Genomic DNA, 20,264 nt, shown 5'->3' with positions numbered 1-20,264 from the left:
TCTCAGGTGATCCAGCCGCCTCGGCCTCCCAAAGGGCTGGGATTACAGGTGTCAGCCACTGGACCCAGTTAAATATATATATATATTTAAATTTTAAGTTCCTGGGTACATGTGCAGGATGTGCAGGTTTTGTTGCATAGGTAAATGTGTGTCATGGTGGCTTGCTGCACCTAGCAACACATCACCTAGGTATTAAGCCCAACATGCATTAGCTATTTTTTCTAATGTTCTCCCTCCCCACATCCCACCCTCTGACAGGCCCCATTGTGTGTTGTTCCCCTCCCTGTGTCCAAGTGTTATCATTGTTCACCTCCCACTTATAAGTGAGAACATGCAGTGTTTTGTTTTTTGTTCCTTCATAAGTTTACTGAGGATAATGGCTTCCAGGTCCATTCATGTCCCAGCAAAGGACATGATCTCATTTTCTTTTTATGGCTGCATAGTATTCCATGGTGTATCTGTAGCACATTTTCTTTATCCATTCTTTATCCAGGCTGTCATTAATTAGGTCAAGTTTTGGCAATGTTATTCAAAACTTCTGTGTGCTTACTAATATTTTTCTACCTATCAATTACAAAGAGAAGGGTGTTAAAATATCCACCTTTGAATGTGGATTTTTAAATTTTTGCTTTATATACTTTAAAGTTCTATTAATGGGTGCATGCATGCATGCCTGGGACTATTATATTTTCTTGATTCACTGATACCCCATCTGGTTAATCTGGCTGGGTTGATATCAATCCCTTTAGCACTTTTCTCTTGTGCCAGTCAAATTCTCCTAGGTGAGTAACTTTGAGATTTTAATAAGGATTTCTGTTCCTATCTGTGATGAGTGCTTCCCAGGGATGGACCTCTTACCCTCTCAAATAAGCCTCTGTCTTATAGTCTCAAGGACAAAGTTGAAGTCTTCTGTAGAAGTGGGAAAGGAACAGTGAGAAGGTCATGTGGTAGCTCTTGCTGATTCTTAAACATGTTCTGATTTTAAGCCCTACCTTTATCTCTATTTTTAAAGGTACCCAGTGCTATAAATTCAGCATTGTGGGAAGAGGTGATAAAGAACAAATCAGATTGCTTCTAAGTTTCCAAAATTTTGTTGCAGAGTTGAGGACTATATGTAAAGGGGATAGTGGCCCAAATTATAGAAAGTAGGAGATTATTGGGGTTTATAGTTGAGTTGCTGCTGAAATTCTAACATCATAAATTAATTCTTCCTTTGAGTATTCATTTATTCACTTATTTGCTAAAAATTTCCTCAATTTCCAAAGGATTCACACCAGCAAATTAATTTTTTAATTTAAATATCTCTTTTAAATGTAGATCACCCTGTGAAGTGTAACACATTGACCTCCCCATCAGTCATTCACATGATATTGTAAAAAAAAAATTAATCAGATCTGTCTAACAAATATATGAGAACCTTCTCCCTCCACTAAGGCTTGGAGTGTGGGTAAGGAAATGCAAAAAAGCCAAGGTGGGTCTGCTTCTGAGCATCGTAAGCCTACAGTGTGGGGACCTAGAGCATTTGGGGAAAAGAGTGCTATGAGGTCACGGGGAAGGAAGAGAATTGACAAGATGCAGAGTTTTATCAGAAGTTGGACATGAAGAGAAAAAGGAAAGAATTCGAAGGTAATACTAAAGTTTCGAGAACTTATCTGCTGTTAAAATGGTAATACCTAAACTCCTCTTTGAAAGCTGTATGCAGATGTTCTGGAGAATTACATATTTTTCTAAAATGGGATTTTTTTCTCTGGGCTCTTAAAATATAGTACAGATTAATCTTGCTTTCTTATGTTGTTTATAGGAAGTTATTTGTAAGTTACCAACTTTTATCTAAATCAAATTCTTTCATAGCAATTCATCTTGTAAATTTATAAATGTTCTATGTTACTTATTGCTTATTATTTTTTGACTCTTCAGGCTCTCTCTCAAGTAGCTAACATGTTTGGCAGTTAGATGTACTACAAAGCCAATAATTAAGAAAAAGTAATTACTTTGCATTGCCTTAATTTTCTCCTAGAGTATTTATGTTGTATGCTGCCCTTTTTTCTTATACTCAAATAGTACCAATACAAATAAAAAATTGTAATTCATTTTCTCATTTAAAATATTTTTATTTTTAGAGGTCAGATAGATCCTGTTTCTATACTTTGAAAACATTTGTGAATACTACCCATGGGAAGTTTTTAGAGAGGACGTTTTGAAATGCAATTAAATTGGGTACATGTGTTGCTCATAGTACTGGTGGTGTGAGTTCAGCTTACCTGGAGGTAGTCTTCTAGACTAACAGGTTTTTCCGTTGTTACATGTGTTCCTATGGAAACTGGCCTCTCTTGCATTCTCTCTCTCTCTCTTTTTATCACTTTAGAAACAGGTTACAGAAGCAACGGCCAGGAGGAAACATAAAATATTCATACAGCCACTACTTAGGAGCTTCAGCTAACATACTTACAGGTGTATATTTTCCCTTAAAGTTTATGCACACACATGCACAAACCCCCATGGCATGTATTTATATATTTCTAGCAACCCAGACCACAAAGCTGAAAGAATTCTCTCTGACTTGGTAATGAAACAGTTCAGTGATTATGCTGTAAGATCTGTCAAAGCATGTGTGGAAGTGGACTGAAGCAACATGAACAGAACTGAGATACAATGGTGACTTCTTGGGTACGTTGCAGTTCTGGGCCAGGATGAATACATACATTCCAGCCATGCTCTTGGTGCCCATTGATTAACAAAGATAGAAATTGATTAAAATCTCATAAAATGGATTAAAATCTCGGTTCTCAATCTTTCAGCTCATCAGTTTGCTGATCTGTAAGGTGGGAAAAATAATAAGATTTTTGTGAGATTACTCTGAGGACTCAAGTACCCTACTACTTACTGCAGGTACATGCTGAGCTGGTACTAGAGTTCTGCACGAGCACAAAGCAGATAATATCTGGTTTCTGTCTTGTCACAGCACTGAGCAAGCTTGCAACAGCAAAAGCAACAGAAATAACAACACTTGCAATACACTTCAAACAACTATGTTGGAGCCCTTTGTGCGCCCTGAGCCCCATTGCTTTAAAGGAAGGAGAGGAAGGGACCCACTCCAGTTTCATATCTAGGTGGCAGCAGCAGCTACAAAGGACTGGGAAAGCACCTCCTCCCAGGTGCAGAAAATAGAGTCTACACTACCTTTTCCCCTAAGTGTTGATTTATCTGGTGACTAAAATTAGTTTAAATAAACCAAGCTGCTTTATGTTTGGGTTTTACATTTCTTAAAATCCTCCTCTACATGAAATTTTCTTTATGTTATCGTATAAATGCATATATTTAATATTTGAGCAATCTATTGATTTTAATATATATTAAGTAACTTATTCATTATAATTTAAATTGCTATGCTGAAGTATTGGAGCTAAACATTGCATTCTAATAATAGAACACAAATAGTGCTACCATCTCCTGGTGGCGGCCTGCCGAATCACAGGTGGAAATAATTGAGCATTGCCAATCCACAGATATACTTGCACCATTCACTGAAATGATTTACTTGAATACATCACATCTCATTTATTACACCTTCAGCTATGTATAACGAGGAAGTTAAATTATGAATTTTAAGCAAACCCTAAATTTATTTGCTAGTTTATACTTATGGTATTTACTAATCTTTTATAATTTTAAAAGAAATTGTAGATGTACCATCAATCCGAGTCTCAAAAATCTTTGTGAGCTCGTGTTTTTGGACTGATATTTTTAAAATTTTATTTTGCAGAGGCAGAAATGGAAGTTCAGAGAGATCAAAGGATAATTGCTTAAGATTTACACTGCAGGGAAGTGGCAGACCTGGGACTTGAATCCAAATCTGGTGACTATATCTCAAGCCCTTATTCACTCTACAAGATTGCCTCTAATCTGGAGTTATCATCTGATTTTAAAATATAGCTACAAACGTGTATACAATATGTCCCACAAATGACAAATCCAATTAATTTTAAATGTATAGAGTTAGAAAAGACTAATTTCCTGAAAGATCACTTTGCTTAATTATTACATAGTGAAAGTATCACAAATGTGCCAGGGTGCTGTTTAAAATAGCCATATCAAAGGCTCATTAAGCTTACTGTTAACAAGACAGTCTGTTGTGGTTCCCCTATAGCCTATGTTTGTCTTTGTTGAGTATGTTTAACTGCAAGACCTAAGTGTCCTCTGATCAAGAACCATTTACTTAATTTTTCATGTAGGGTCTCAAGCAGTTTGAGGTGACTAAAACATGAATACCTAGGTCCTGCTTGCTCCCTGCTGGAGGGAAAATGGCTTGTTTACTTCTTGCTACAAATTGTGCTGAACTCTTAGTCTTGGGTTCCCCAGCCGTAATCACCATCTGGACCCACTGTTTCACCTCACAGGACCTGGGGAAATTTGTGCTACTATTTGATGCTCCTGATGTTTGCTGTGATGTGAGTAATAAATTGTTCTCTGATCCAGTGTGTCTTGTCTACTCTTGGGATGTGTGCAATTGTCACAAGTCAATTTGTTTGCTTAGTCTTCTCTTTTGGAGTCTTGCTACTCTTTGCTATTCTCTATGAGATTGAGGGCCCTTCCCTAACGCTTTCCTTTATTCCCGGCAATTATCTAGGCACATGGTAGTTTGGGTCTTACTTTACAAACAAGGAAATTGAGAGGCTTAGTACAAAGTAGAAAGTGACAGAACTGAAATGAAAACATGGTGGATGTTCACTCTTAATCACTACTTTTGAAAGAACAACAACAACAACAACAACAAAATAGCAAACCTTAAGCTAGGTTCTGGCATTTTTTAAATAAATTCCAAAGATCACCAGATCTGATGGAATTGAGATGCCATTTCACTTGTTTTGAAAGTTGCTACTGTTTATCAGATCGGAACTCCAGAATTACTGCAATTATTGTATTTTCTTCTGGCAGGATTAGAATATATGATTCATTTGTGCAGCATGCTAGCAGCAATACTGGACTTCCTTCAGTGGAGAGGAAAGACTGTGAAGCTAGAATAGAAAGTATGGAAAGCACAGTCACGTTTGTAGCTTCTAGAGGATAATGTTGAAGGATCTTATCCTATCTACAGGATAGGATTGACAAGACTAATGCCACAAGGAATTCCTGGAGATTTCATTCAGCTCTAATCCAAGAGCTGGAACCCAGGTATTGGATTATCTAATTGGGGAAATAGGCTGTAGAAAGAGGTAGAAAGTTCAAAAATAGAGCAGACACGATGGGGGTATCAGGAAAATATTGGCTCGTTTCAACAGCTGCAGCATCCAGGACCTGAGTAATGGAGTTTGTGGAAATTAGGATCACACCCAGCTACATGAATTTGGGGGCATGCCTTTAACTCCACTAGGGGCTTAGACTGAAAGGGGACAACATTACCTAAAAGATCACAAAAGAAAACAGGTCAAGACTTCAGGTAAAAGTGTTTTATTAAGGGAAGTAAAGGGAGAAGAGATCCAGAGGGCCGGGGGAATTGTGGGAATATCACTTTTGCTTGCTCCTGGGTTTATCTCAGCAGAATGACACTCCACCTGCCACTGATACATGGGTGAGGGCTCTTGACATGTCATATTGTGCAGTTACTTTCTCAGTAGTTCAAGGAGTAACATGATTGCCTGCTGATTGCTAGGTGTTCATTAGAAGTATCTGGAAGAGGCTAGTCCTATCACTGAGGCTAACTTTCATGGCTATTTAAAGAAAAACAGCTTTTAAAAATGCTGATGTCATGATTAATCTTAATAATGAAAGAATCCCCAAGACTGTGCATGATTATATGCACTCAACATCAATTTGAAGAGAGAAAATAGCCTGTCATCTGTAATGCTTTACCATTTTGATTTGCTTAGCAGAAAATGATTTGCTTAGCTAGTGAAGCACCTCCTTCTCTGTCATAGCCGTTATTTAGCATTTAGATTCAGCAAGGTGGAGAAACTTGACTAGAACGTTTGGCCTGGACAAGGAAAGCTGACTGCATAAACAATTTCTATTTATAGATAAGTGTAGATTAAGACCTTTCCTTTCACTTAGTTGGTATATATCCTTCAGTTGAAGTCTTAAAATTGAGATATTCAAAATTTGATGATGGAAGAGGGGTGTGTAGTGAAAGTTCTTAACTGGATTAATCTTTTTTTTTTTTTTTTTTTCTGAGACAGGGTCTTTCTCTGTCTCCCATGCTGAAGTGCAGTGGCACAATCTCAGCTCACTATAACCGCTACCTCCTGGGCTCGAGTGATCCTCTCACCTCAGCCTCCTGAGCAGCTGAGACTACAGGTAGGTACTTTTATTTTTTTAATTTTTAGTAGAGACGGGGGCTCACTATGTTAGCCAGGCTGGTCTTGAACTCCTAGCTTCAAGTGATCCTCCTTCCTCGACCTCCCAAAGTAGTGAGATTACAGGCATGAGCTACTGTGCCCAGACTGGATCAACTTTTAAATAACATGTAAACATAAATTTACATATGTTTTTTCCTATAATGTATAGTTTCAGCATTTTTGGAAGTATTAATTCCAACTTGCACAAAAATAAAAATCTTTAATGATGCTGAGATAAATGTTTGCTGAAACTTTTTGAAAGCATTGCCTACATTTGGTGTCTCCAGTTCCTCTCCTATTTGTTCCTGAACCCACTCCAATCAGGCTCTTCCCTCCTGCAAGTCCCCTAGCACTTTCCTCATCACAGTCACCAACGACCTTCCTGTTGCAAAAATTTATATTAAGGCAATGGTTGGTGCTCATGTATGTATATTATTATGTAAATTTTATTTGCTGTGGAGTCAAGCATGTACAAATCTACTGTTTAATTTTTTTTTGGTCCAAAAGTTTTAATAGTTGCCTTTTTTATTTTCTTAGTTTTTCTTTAAAGGTCTAATTGGTAATTTTTTGCAAAATGCTCTGAGATCTGTCAAATTTCTAACAATATTTCTTCCAGATGCTCAAACATTTCAGATGCACTCAGCTGAATTCTCTTTCTAATGACATCTCACCATCCACCCTCCAGCCTCCTCCTCCAATTTGGACTAGTTGATTTCCGCACCTGGTTACAACTAGGCTCCTGAGACTGCCCTTCAGTATTTGTGTGTGTTAGAATTGTGTTTTGGAGCCTATATCTTCTTTCTCATTTACTCTCTCATTTGTTAAAGCATACTTTCCAGCACTTCCTAAGCAGTATGAAATAAGAAACTTTTTTTCCCATGCTACACCTCAAAAACAGAGAACAGTATTTAGCGCGTAGGAGATACTCTGTAAATATTTTAGTTTTTATTTACTTTTAATTGACAAAAACAATTGTATATATTTATGGAGTACAATGTGATATTTGATATATGTAGACATTGTAGAATAATTAAAGTGAATTAGCATATTCATTATCTCACCTTACTATTTTTTTGTGGTGAGAACACTTAAAATCTACTCTTTTAAGCAATTTTGAGACATAAAATATATTACAATTAACTATGGTCACCATGGTGTGCAATAGATCACTAACACTTATTTCTCTTGTCTAACTGAAGTTTTCTATCCTTTGCCTCACATATCTCATTTTTCCACCCTCTTACCCCCACTTCTGGTATCCATCTCTGCTTCTGTGAGTTTGACTTCTTTGGGTTCCACATATAAGTGAGAAGATAAAGAATGTGTATTTTTGTACCTGCCTGATTTCACTTAACTTAATGTACTCTATGTTCATCCAGGGTGTTCTAAATGAAGAATTTCCTGCTTTTTTTAAAAGCTGTACAGTATGCCATCACGTGTATATGCTACATTTTCTTTATCCATTGATCCACGGGCAGGCACTTAAGTTGCTTTCATATCTTGACTATTGTGAATAACGCCACAATGAACATGGGAACGTAGATATTTTTTCAACATACAAATTTCAATTTCTTTGGATGTATATCCATATGTGGGATTGCTGGATTCTATGGTAATTCTAGTTTTAGTTGTCTGAGGAACTTCTATATTGTTTTCCATAACGGGTATACTACTTTACATTCACGCAGTGTGCAATGGTTTCCTTTTCTTGCCAACATTTGTGATCTTTTCACTTTTTGATAATAGCCATTCTAATAGATGTGAGGTGATAGCTAATTGTGGTTTTAATTTGCATTTCTCTGATGATTCCATTTGTTTCCCCAGAATAACTACCCACTGTAGGAACTCTAATGCCACTTTCTATTCTAAAAGCGTTTAAAACATGTCAATAACATGCTAAAATATGAAGTTTCCTTACAGTTTTTTTTCGGGGGGATGGTTTGGGTTCTTCTTCTTCTTTTTTTTTTTTGACATTTGATCACTCCTCCCCCTCTTTAACCACTCACTGTTTCATGAATCACAGCAAATATTTCTCCATGATTTTTTTGGAAAAAAATCTGGAAGAAGAGAACATTTTTGCCAACCTTTTTGCCTAAATGCCAAATATCTGTGAGTGCTATTCTCGTACCCAAATACCCAAAGTAGATCCTATTTTTTTGTGGCTAGGAAAAAGCGATCACAGTTGGGTTATATTTTGGAGGAAGTGCTGATAAGACTTAGTTTGAGAGTGAATGGTGAGAGAAAAGAATGGATTAAGGATAGAGTTTAGAATTTTTCTTTAGCAGCTGTGGTGGGAGGGTGGACAGTTAGACATTACTAACAGAAAGAAACAAGTTTGGGAGTAGATATCAGGAAGTGTATTTTGAAAATGTTAAATATGAGGTAGTTATAGACATTTAAGTAAAGATATCAATGAAGTAGGGAGTTACATATTTGAATCTAGAATTCTAGGGAGAAGTGAGGACTGGAGATAGAGAAGCCACAGAACACTTCCAAATAATAAAAATAAGGAAGAACATTTATGTGCTGCTTACTAAATGTCACACAATATTTTAAATATTGTACCTATATTTAGTCATTTAATCCCCGTAACAACCCTAAATTATTATACTGATTGTACTGGTAAGAAAACTGAGGCACACAGTAGGTGGTGCTGAAATTTGAATACTTGTCAGTCTGACCTCAAAGACTCTCACTACTCTAGAATTCTGAAAAATATTGTGATATTCGAGTGGCGCACTGAGTAGCAAGAAGAGAGCAGTGGATATGCCAGGTACAAAGAAATCACTGTAGGTCCTGGTCTATTATTTGATTTTGAATTAAGAAAAAAACCTTGCATGCTTGACTATAGAGGGTTTTCTGTTTTTTTGTTTTTGTTTTTTAAATGTTGGAATAAGTAGGTATACTTTATTAGCACTTGCCTCCACAAAGATTACTGTGGAGGTGGGAACATCTGAACAAACAACTGTTGCTAGGTCATATGTATTGTGAGAAAACAGCTTGTTCCAAGAAATCTGGCTTATACTATGTCAACACGTTTTAAACATGCTTCAAATAAGAAAAAAGATAAAAACATAAATAGCATAAGTTTGGCTTCAGGGTCTCAGAGTGGACTTTTGAGAAACTGGAACTTCAGGGCACACTCAAATGGACAACCATTCCTTTCTCTTCCAAATAAGTCTCATTTACTTATTTTATTTATTTTTTATTCACAGTAGATAGAGCACACTGTACTCATTCAATTATTCTATATCTGTTAAACATCTGTTGTGCTAGAACTGCTTATAAAGAACTTATAGTTTAGTGTGTAGTAAATATTCAATGTCTCATTTATCAGATTGATTAATCATACAAACTGTATGATTAAGTAAATGCATTGGCCATACAGATCAAGGATCTTTAAATAGTTTCAAAAAGGAGAGATGAAGTTAGCCCTTTTAAAAAATGTACTGACTCTAGTGATGTCAGAAGATGAATTATTTGATTCATTCATTTAAAAATGTTTAATGAATGTCCAACCTGTGTGGTGGGATGATGTGCTAATCTTGAGGAATGAAAAAGTTAACAGAACACAGCTGTTCCCTGTTCTCAGTGCCTCCCTGACACCTACCAGTTGCATGACTGAGTAAAACCCTTCAGTTTCCTTCCAGCTCTAAAATTGTATAGACGAAGATTGAGATTTAAGTTTGAAGACCAAAGGGGATTTTTAAAAGGAGGAGTGAAGACTTTTCAGAAAGGGAGCTAAAAATAAACTCTGTATATATCTATCTATCTATCTACCATCTATCTACGTATCTATCTATCAAACAGGTTTTCCTGGAGAAGTAGTAGACTATATGAATTTGTAGGTTAGATTGTGAAGTGTTTTGAAGCTGGTATGACAGAGACTGATCATTAGTCCCCAGGAATTATTCTCATCCTCTTCTACCTACTTAGAAAAGAGACATGCACAATTTTAGCTGGGCCCAGGGCCTCCCAGCTACAGAGTACATTCTTCAGCCTCTCTTGCAGAAAGGTGATCTATTAGGTTGGTGAAAAAGCAATCAGTCGGCCGGGCGCGGTGGCTCAAGCCTGTAATCCCAGCACTTTGGGAGGCCGAGACGGGCGGATCACGAGGTCAGGAGATCGAGACCATCCTGGTTAATATGGTGAAACCCCGTCTCTACTAAAAAGTACAAAAAAAAAACTAGCCGGGCAAGGTGGCGGGCGCGTGTACTCCCAGCTACTTGGGAGGCTGAGGCAGGAGAATGGCGTGAACCCGGGAGGCAGAGCTTGTAGTGAGCTGAGATCTGGCCACTGCACTCCAGCCTGGGCGATAGAGCGAAACTCCGTCTCAAAAAAAAAAAAAAAAAAAAAAGAAAAAGCAATCATGGTTGTTGCCATTACTTTCAATGGGACCAACCTAATAATTACTTTTGCACCAATCTAATAGTTTGGGCCAGTTAGGTAGATCATAAATAATCGATACCAGTTATGGCATCTTCTTAAAGGTAAAACTACTTATCCTTGACTTCCTCCCTCCTACTCCTATCCTACTTATGCTTGGAAATTGTGGCAATTAGAACAACCTTGAAAACCGTGTATTAAAGATGAAAATCCACCTCTTCAAATACAGATTGCTTGTATCTATACTGTTTATTGCATGAGATAATTCACACATTGCATAACTATTTGGTGTTGATTTTTCATTCCATATAATTCCCTGGAGATTCAATCAAGTTGGTGGGGTTATCAATAGTTCATTTCTTTTTATTGCTGAATAATATTCCATGATGTGACTATATAATAGTTTGTTTAATCATTCACCCATTGAAGGACACCTGAGTTATTCCTAGTTTTTGGCTATTAGTAATAAAGAAACTATGAATATATATGTACCATTTTTGTTGTGGGCAGATAAGTTTTCATTTCTGTCAGATAAATGCCCAAGAGTACAATTGCTGGGTTGTATGGTTAAGTGTATGCTTAGTTTTTTAAATATTATAAATCTGTTTTTCAGAGTGGTTGTACCTTTTACATCCCCACCAGCAGTATATGAGCAATTCAGTTTTTCCACATTATTACCAGTATTTGATATTATTACTATTTTTAATGTTAATCATTCTCATAGATGACTAGTGATATTTCATTGTGCTTGTGATTGGCATTTTCCAAATGGCTAATGATGCAGAATATCTATTCATGTGTTTATTTGCCATCTGTACATGCTTTTTTGGTGAAACTTCTGTACATATTTTTGTCCATTTTTATTTTACCTTTTTACTGTTTTTTATTTACTCTGTTTTTTTTCTACTGTTGAGTTTTGAGAATTATTTTCATATTCTAGATTTGACCTTAAAAGCACGATTCATGAAAGGAAAAGTTAAACTGGATCTAGTTGGGGTCAATCGAGTGGATTAGAAATGATGGATGTCACTGCTATATCATCTTTTTTTCTTTTCTTCTTCTTCTTTTTTTTTGTTTTTTTGTTTTGTTTTTGTTTTTTTTTTTTTGAGACAGAGTCACATTCTGTCGCCCAAGCTGGAGTGCAGTGGCATGATTTCTGCTCACTACAACCTCTGCCTCCCAGGTTCAAGGGATTCTTCTACCTCAGCCTCCTGAGTAGCTGGGATTACAGGTGCCTGGCACCATGCCCAGCTAATTTTTGCATTTTTAGTAGAGATGGGGTTTCGCCACATTGGCCAGGCTGGTCTTGAACTCCTGACCTCTGGAGATCTGCCTGCCTTGGCCTCCCAAAGTGCTGGGATTACAGGTGTGAGCCACCATGCCTGGCCTTATATCATCTTTTTAACGACAAAGAGGCTTATCCTTGACTTCCTTTCTTTCACTCTTAAAAGGAAGTAGCCAGGCATAAAAGGTGATAAATAGAAAATGAGATTTTATACAAATGCAATTTTCATATTTTCTCTTCTTTAAACTCATTCATCTAATGGTCAGTTGTACCATTTTAAAAATGTAACTTTAGAATTTAGATACATTTTTCTTATAGGCAATGACAGAATCTTAAGGTAGGGGAGTAAAGGAGATGAAAAGGGCATTCAAGTTTCTTAAGTAGAATTGGTGGCAGAGTTATAGTTTTACTTGTCATTAACTGTGGTGCACAAATACACAAAATTAGGAACTTTCTTTGGCTAACAATTGTTTGGACAGTGAAATAAAAGTCACTTCTATATCAAATGGCTCATCTAAATATTCTTTCAACTTGAAAGCATCATCAATGGGGATCTTCTATTAATAGATCTTACTTGCGATCTATATACTGTTACTGAAATATATGCTTTCTTCAAATGGGAACATCTGATCCTAGAGCATCTTAGAATCTTTTTACAGAATAAAGTCAGAAACATATTTAAGCAGAGGAAATGAAATATCCAGTCACAAAAAGGCCTTTGCCAATTTTCCAAGTCATGGTTGTTGTTTTTGTTTAGATTAAATTTAGATTAAATCATCTTAATTCATTTTTATTTTTTATTCATATTATTTTAATTAAATTACTCTCTGAATCACGCATACATGTTCATATTCCCTTTGAACTGTAATATGAAATTACTCATAGACATAAAGTAAAGACTTGACCTATAAAAGACAGAAATAATAGGGCCCTTAATGATAGCTTCCTAAGTATATAATAACCAAGAATCTACTCACCTGTTGCCTCATAAGAAAGGTACTAGGACCAGGGATATACGTATACAGGCCACCTGTTTTGATATGTTATGTGGTGAAATGGTTGATGTAGGCTTTCAGCAACCCCAGTTGGCTTGCTTCTATTAACCTTGTAGTCAAAGATGGCAATACTAAATAGTTACTTATTTTAGATCATTAAGTTATTTCCTATTTTCTTACCAGTTTTTGCTCATTGGATAAAATACATAATGATAATCCATAGAAATTGAGAACTTTAGGACATCCTTTAGAAAGGGAAATATGGCTGAATGTCCCCATTTTAGAAATGAAAAAATCAAGACCTAGAGAAGTTTAATTTAAAGACCTAGAGAAACTGTATTTCACCCATTATATAAGATACACATTTTTTTTTCACATGTTAACTTCTCTAAAACCAGGATGTTTCCTACAATCAACAGTATCTTACATTGGCTGTTGGCCAGGTAGCGATTGTGATGTTGTTGCCTGGTATGTATGAGCTTGGTTGCAATTGGACAGCTACATGAACTTGGTGGCATTACTGGACATTTGTAACTTCACATATCACTCAACAAACTCCTTAGGACCATTTGAGTAAATCCTAAGTTCTGGTTATGGTCTAAAAACTTGTGCTAATACCTTCTAGTTAGATGTACAAATCATCAGCAGTAAAATTCATATAATGAGTCTTAATGGCTCGGAAGAATATCGTGGAGTTAATGGTGAAGCATTCTTTTAAGAAAAGCTGCAGCGCCAATGGCCATGATGGCATAAAGGGCGCTACTGTTTGGGAAACTAAGTACATCAACTATTCTTAGTCAAGTCCTTCATATTTTCTTTTTTATACACTGTAACATTGATATGCAAAAATACGTTTAAAGTATAAAAAACTGCCTTCAATAAGCGTAAAATAAAATTCTAAACAATAAGAAAACATGTCATAGATTGAGAAACTTTTCTTTCTTAGTTGTAACCCATTCCTAAATATTGATGATGTATTACATTTATGTTTATGTATTAAATTCATTGATTATGAATTTAATCAATTCTGATTTATTCTTATTTCCTCAGTTATTTTCTTACAAGCCAAGCTATCATCTATTCAGACTCTGAAGTAAAAACAAAAATATTCCAATTTTGATGAAGAAATCTAATCTTTATTTCTATGATTTTAGCACAATATACTCACACAATAGCTTTTATCTGTACTTAACAAAATACATTTATAGCACTTTACAAACTTTATCAGTTTGGAAAACATTGCATAACATTTTATTAAACACAATACTTTATATATACTATATATATTTTCATAATTTTATTTACTTTAAAAAGATAATTAACTCTCTTTATTCAATACTTGGTTTTATCAGTAAAGCACAGCCTAACAAAGGAAGAAGTGCTCCCATTAGCAAATAAGATAAATAGAACACTAAGAAGAGATACCACCTGTTAGTCTGATTTATTTTAAATTAAGGTACCAGTGGAATGTAAACAAATTTTTTTTGTAATTTTTTTTTTACAAAAGACATGTTATCAAATATACATGCAGAGGTCTGAGTTCTAGTGTCTGTCATTACATGTCCTTAACAATGTGGTACAATTTGTTAAGTCATTAAAAACTGTAGCCTTTGGCACTTTGAGTAGAAAAAGAATATATCAATATTTATGTAAAGAAAAAAAAAACTTCAATGACTAGAGAAGTACTTTAAAATCTTTTGTTAAGAAATAGGAAAGATTAGGAAATATCATACTGCACCTGAAATGCTGTAGCAGGGGTTTTTGTTTGTTTGTTTTTGTTCTTCGGAGCACTAAAACCAACCCACCTTTCCCTCTACAAACTGGCAAAAGCCAGTAGAAGCATCATGATGGTGGTGGTGGTGAGAAGTGGGGAAGGCAACATTTTATTCCCACTCCCCTCTCTGAGAAGGAAATTGCCAGAAGGGATATAGTCGAGTCCATGTTTTATTGCCAGAGATTTCAATTCTGCTGGTTTCAGCTAAATTCCTAATGCCTTAGAAGGTTGGTTTTTCTAGAAAGCTCTGCCCTTTTCATGTAGAAATTGATAATGATGTGATACTATTCATCTGTAAACAACTCCTTCTATTATTGGAAAGTGAGCTAAGATTAGATCAACCATCTCTGTGGTTTCCTCTCATCCCCTTGGCAATCATCAAGTATATATCAGAATTCTTATGAAATGGCGTTAAAAAGGTTTAATACTAAGTTCCAAGAACTGAATATGTCTTCATACTTTAAGTTGGAAAACACTCCAAAATATTTTGTTTTTATCTTCTTATTATCAATGGTATTGGTTTCCTTTGATTTAGGCTCAAGGCTTGATTCAGGATAGGTAGCAAAAATGGTTGTTTGCATATTAAACTAAAACTGCGCGTATTCAGATATTTTGAAGTCACTCTTAATTTATACCGTGAGCTACTTTGACTTACCAATATGCATTTTTTTTTTCAGATTCTTCCTCTTGGTGTCCAATTAACAAAAATGTTTTAGAGACAAGGGTCGAACTTAACCAGTGTGGCTCTAATTTACTGGTCAGCAGGATATAGAAAAAAAAAGTTAATAATGTAGAATGAAAAGGGACTTTTAGATTACTTGTTAAGATGGCAACCTATGCCAGCTAGTTGTAGACATCTAAGGGCAAACTTGACCAACATTTCTGGCAATGTAACCCACAATGTCAAGTTTTGGCTCAGATTTCTTGTTTGCAAATTCACAGCAGTATATTTTGCTCAAGGAATGTCAATTGTTATTTTTGCTTTTAAAGTAGGAGAATGTATCTATAACATCAAAAAATTAAGTTAAGGAGAAGCCATAGAAAGCAAAATATGATCACAACAATTTCAAAAAATTCTCTAAAATAATATATTTATAAAATTATGCAAATTTACTCACTAAGAAAACAGATTCATTAGCAGTACCTATACTTAAATAAAAAGGAAGCAGCAGAAAAACTATGCAGAAAAGTACTAGTTATTCCCTTTCACTGAAAATATTCCTACACAATTTTTGATGTTGAAGAAAGCAGAATTTTGAAGAAACGCACAAAAACCTTTTCTTTTTTTGACTGTGACAGAGCCACTACAGAGAAGCTGCGGGGTGTCCTATTCTAACACAAAGCAGCCAGCATCTTCTTAATAAAGTAGCATTTCTTTAACAAGGAATTGCACACCACTATTTCACAGCTAAATAGAGTTTGAGAGTTTACATGGTATATGTACTATAATAATCAGCACCAACCGTATTGAGCTGTAGGTGCAGATTCTGCAAAATGAATATATAATACTGCATGGCCTCTGCTGTAGGGAAAACGTGTGTGTTCTGGGTTCCCACAGCTCACTATAAAGAAAAATCCCCAAAGTTGGCACATTCAGGAAGTAAAATAGTATACATTTGAAGAAAACCACTTTCTTTTGATACTGCTTTCTGCAAAACCTTTTAACTTTGACGACACGTCTTAAGAAAACTCTTCACACCATCACGTTAGTTAGGTTCTCGCATTGTGCTTTTCCCTCTCCTTGATGTGAGATCTACAAGTTTGAGTATAGCGGTTCTGAAAAGTTACAGAGTTCTGGGCTGATGGTAGACAATCTAGCTTGGTGAGACTTCCCAATTCGCTGGAACAGAGCACAGGTAGAATCGACAAATGGTCTTTTGGGAGTAGCCCAAATGATGGAATGGACATCACTCAATCCTTATAAGCCCGTGTGGGGGAGGTTCCTTTGTAGAAGATATTTCTAGTGTTTTCAGGGCTGTTGCTTCTTTCAGGGATTAGAATGATGTTGCCCTTTCTCCGCAGGGTGGAGTCGCGGGAAGAAGAAATGGACAGCGTCTCTGAGCCAATTTCGCTGCCCTCTACTGGGGTGACGCGGATGGTGGTAATTCCGTGGTGGTGATGCTCATTGCTATCAATGTTGCTTCTCTTGCGATCTCCAGAACCAAAGCTGTCTTTCAGAGACTCACAGCTTTCTGAGTCCCTGTTGAGATCGTTGAGCTCGTAAGTTTGGCGAAGGCTGCCTTTTTCAGGAGCTTTCCACTTCCAGGAGCCACTGCCTTCACCTTCAGTGGACGGGATCTGTATGATGGGCCTGTTGTTCTCTGGGTGAGCCTCAACCCTCACTATCCCACTGGGCTCATGGTCTGTCAAGGTTTTATAGCGGATGGAGCCAGTGCAGGAGACCGTGCTGCCTTCAGTGTTCTTGGGGCTGCTTTGGAGGACACCCTGCTGCTTGGACATGGCTATGACTTGCATGATTCGGGGCTGGCTGTTGCTTCTGTTACAGGCCACAGTCTTCTCAGCAGCTTTTAACCACTTGGCCCGAGCAGAGCTGCTTTTGGGGGAGGTGCTTATGTTTTCCTGAGTCTCCTCAGGGATGTGCACCAATTGTGAGGACCCAGGACGGGACTGAATGGACACTCTTGGCCCTCCAGGCATGCTGTTGTTACATCCGGGGACGGCGCCAGGCTGGATCTTGAGGTACTGGTTGCCAGGACCGTGGTGGTCTCCATTCACCCCTACCCTCGAAGGCTCTGAGCTTGATCTCATTTCTATGGATCTGGGTGGTGACTGTCCAGGCTCAGGCTCTATAACTTGCAAGGACAACTTTCGACTTTCATTCTTATTCTTCCACTGGGTGAGGAGCTGCTTTGATCGAGCGGAATCCATAGAGGCGTGAATGCTCGCATTTCTTCTGACAGGGTCTTCTACAGATGGGGTATTGGCTCGCGGCAAGGTATTGCTGAAGGTAACCATGTTCTCTTTCCCCATGGGGCTCCGTGGAGTAATGATTTCCACATCAGCATTTGCTCTTTTGAGGTTTGTCAACGAGCTGGCATCTCTGTGGTTTCGGTTGAGGATGCCTTCCGTATGAGCAATTCCATCACTGCTGCTACCATTTTTAGCAGATAAAACTCGGTTGGGATCTTGATTGAGGTCTGTCAGAGACCTGAGGGCGTCTCTGTGCTGAAACATACTCTCATCACTGGGCAGGAAATTCCCCACAGCATATAAGCCCTAGTGTTTGAGAAAAAGCAATAAATATCATGCACTAGAAGACTGTCACGAGGATTTCCTTAGAATACCCACTGAAGTACATACATAGGTATATGCTTCTTACACACCATTGACTAATACAAATAATGAAACATGAAAACTATATTTTTGCAGGGAAATAGTTATATCATAAATCACTGCATGAATTGCTCAGCAATGTGAACCCCATTCTTTTCTCCATCCTATTGGATGTTTTTGTCAATCTTATCTTGTGTATTTTTTCAGAAGAAAAAGCAGACAAGAGAGAAATAAGGACTTTTTTTCCTGCTTTTCAAAGGAATTCATATCTCCAGATTTAGGAACTTCTTGTTGAGTGACATCTCAAATGGCTTAAATGATTTATTTTACCTTCCATTTTCAATCATATGATGGAAAGCAGAAGAGGTGTACAAAATATAGAACAATATATCATTCATAAAACATGATATCTGGTTTTGAAATAAGGTCAGAGACATGTATTATTGCTACCCACACAGAGTACAGCCTTGTGTGTTCGGCATTGTGCAGGGTGCTCTTGGAAGAGAGGGCAAAAACCATCACCAGACTGGGGCACCTAGATTCTTTCCTGATTTAAACTTGGTCATAAATTGGGAAATACTCTTTGATCAATTTAGTACCATTGCACTAAATTTGAGCCAGATTTTATTTAATTTTTTCTTCATACACAGTGTATCTTTTTTTTTTTTTTAGATTTGGGAAGCAAAATTTGGAAAAAGCCTAAAGTTCAGCCTCAAAATCATTACCCTTTTGGTACATAGAAGATTTAATCCCTGCTGGACTTTCAGTTTTTGAGATACTTGGTTTAGAGATAAAATCAAGCAGCAGACACCGATTTGCATTTTGCATGCTAATTTCAAAAGGAGGTAACCACTGTCTACTTTTCAAGTCAAAACAAAAAAAAATTGATTTAACATTTTATAGAATGCTTAACAATGAACAAAACATTGGCTTAGAACTGAAAATTTTCCAATTTTAGGGCAAGAGTGCAGACAGAAATGAAATAAAGTCAAGCTCCTGCCTCTTCGAGTAGTTTAATTCCTTCTTCTAAGTATCTTTCTATGCTCTCACCAGAATGAGCAATCCCTACATGAATTCTATTAATAATTGTACTTAAATTTGTAAGTTGGGGAAAATCCTCCACTAAACTATAAGCTCTCCATACAAGTACAGCCATGTGTCGCTTAATGACAGGGATACATTGTAAGAAATGCATTGACAGATGATTTTGTCATTGTGTGAACATCATAAAGTTCACCTACACAAATCTAGATGGTATAGCTTACCACACACCTAGGGTCTATGGTATAGCCTACTGCTCCTAGGCTGCAAAATCCTACAGTATGTTACTATACTGAATACTCTAGGGAATTGTAACACAATGGTAAGCACTTGCATATCTAAATATAGAAAACATATAGAAAAAATTCAGTACTTTAATCTTATGGGATCATCGTGGTATTATATATGTGGTCCATGGTTGACCAAAATATCATTATGTGATACATAACTGTAGTTGTTTAATTCTTGTTATGACATGGGACAGAGAGTTAGTATCTTTATTTTGTAGGTGAAGAAACAGGCTTCTGAGAAGCTGTGTGACTTGGCTAAGTGGAGGAAAATCTGGATTCATAATCAAATCCTTTGGGCTATAAATCCCACACTAATTCCAGGACATCATGAAATGACACACATGCAAAAAGCGATACATAAACTAGAGAGTGGCATTTCCAATCTTCTTTATTTCTTCTGCAATGCACATTGCCAACACTCCTATAGGCAACCCAGGCTTATGCACAATTTCTGGCACACTAACTTTAATTTGATCCCTTTCTCCTGCACTGAAGAATGCATGTGAGTAAGAATAACTTTTAAAGTGACAATCTTGACTATGCTAGTTTATGAAAATTTAAAAAAAACGTATAAAATTATAGCACACTTCAGTCCTTTACCTGTATTTCGGTAATCATTTTCTTGTAATACCTTTCCAAGGGCACTAAGACCACATGACTGAGAACTGTAGCTACAGATAATTTATTTTTATTTCTGTCAGCTCTTCTCAGTTTCTTTCATTATTGCCTTTTCTTCTGCTTGTCACTTGTTTATTGGTATTCCCTGGCTCCCTTTTATTTTTATGACCTGGCAATTTTATATACCCGTAGTAACTACAATGGTACTTCCATTAAATAATATCCTTCTCCAGTACTAATTGCTTTTTT

General features: G+C 36.7%; 1 protein-coding gene across 1 annotated transcript in view; it reads right to left on the bottom strand.

The window, feature by feature from the left end:
* Positions 1-14,112: 14,112 nt before the first annotated feature.
* The window catches only part of PLPPR4 (phospholipid phosphatase related 4), a 45,487-nt gene continuing 39,335 nt past the window's right edge, over positions 14,113-20,264 (bottom strand). The window contains exon 7 of the mRNA XM_003892246.5: positions 14,113-18,009. Coding sequence (XP_003892295.1) covers positions 16,684-18,009 — 1,326 coding nt within the window. The 3' untranslated portion in view covers positions 14,113-16,683. The remainder of the gene's footprint in view (positions 18,010-20,264) is intronic.

This window comes from Papio anubis, chromosome 1 (genome assembly GCF_008728515.1).
Source record: "Papio anubis isolate 15944 chromosome 1, Panubis1.0, whole genome shotgun sequence".
NCBI lineage: Eukaryota > Metazoa > Chordata > Mammalia > Primates > Cercopithecidae > Papio > Papio anubis.
Note: the sequence above shows the minus strand (reverse complement) of the source record. Positions and strands in the feature narration are given on the sequence as shown.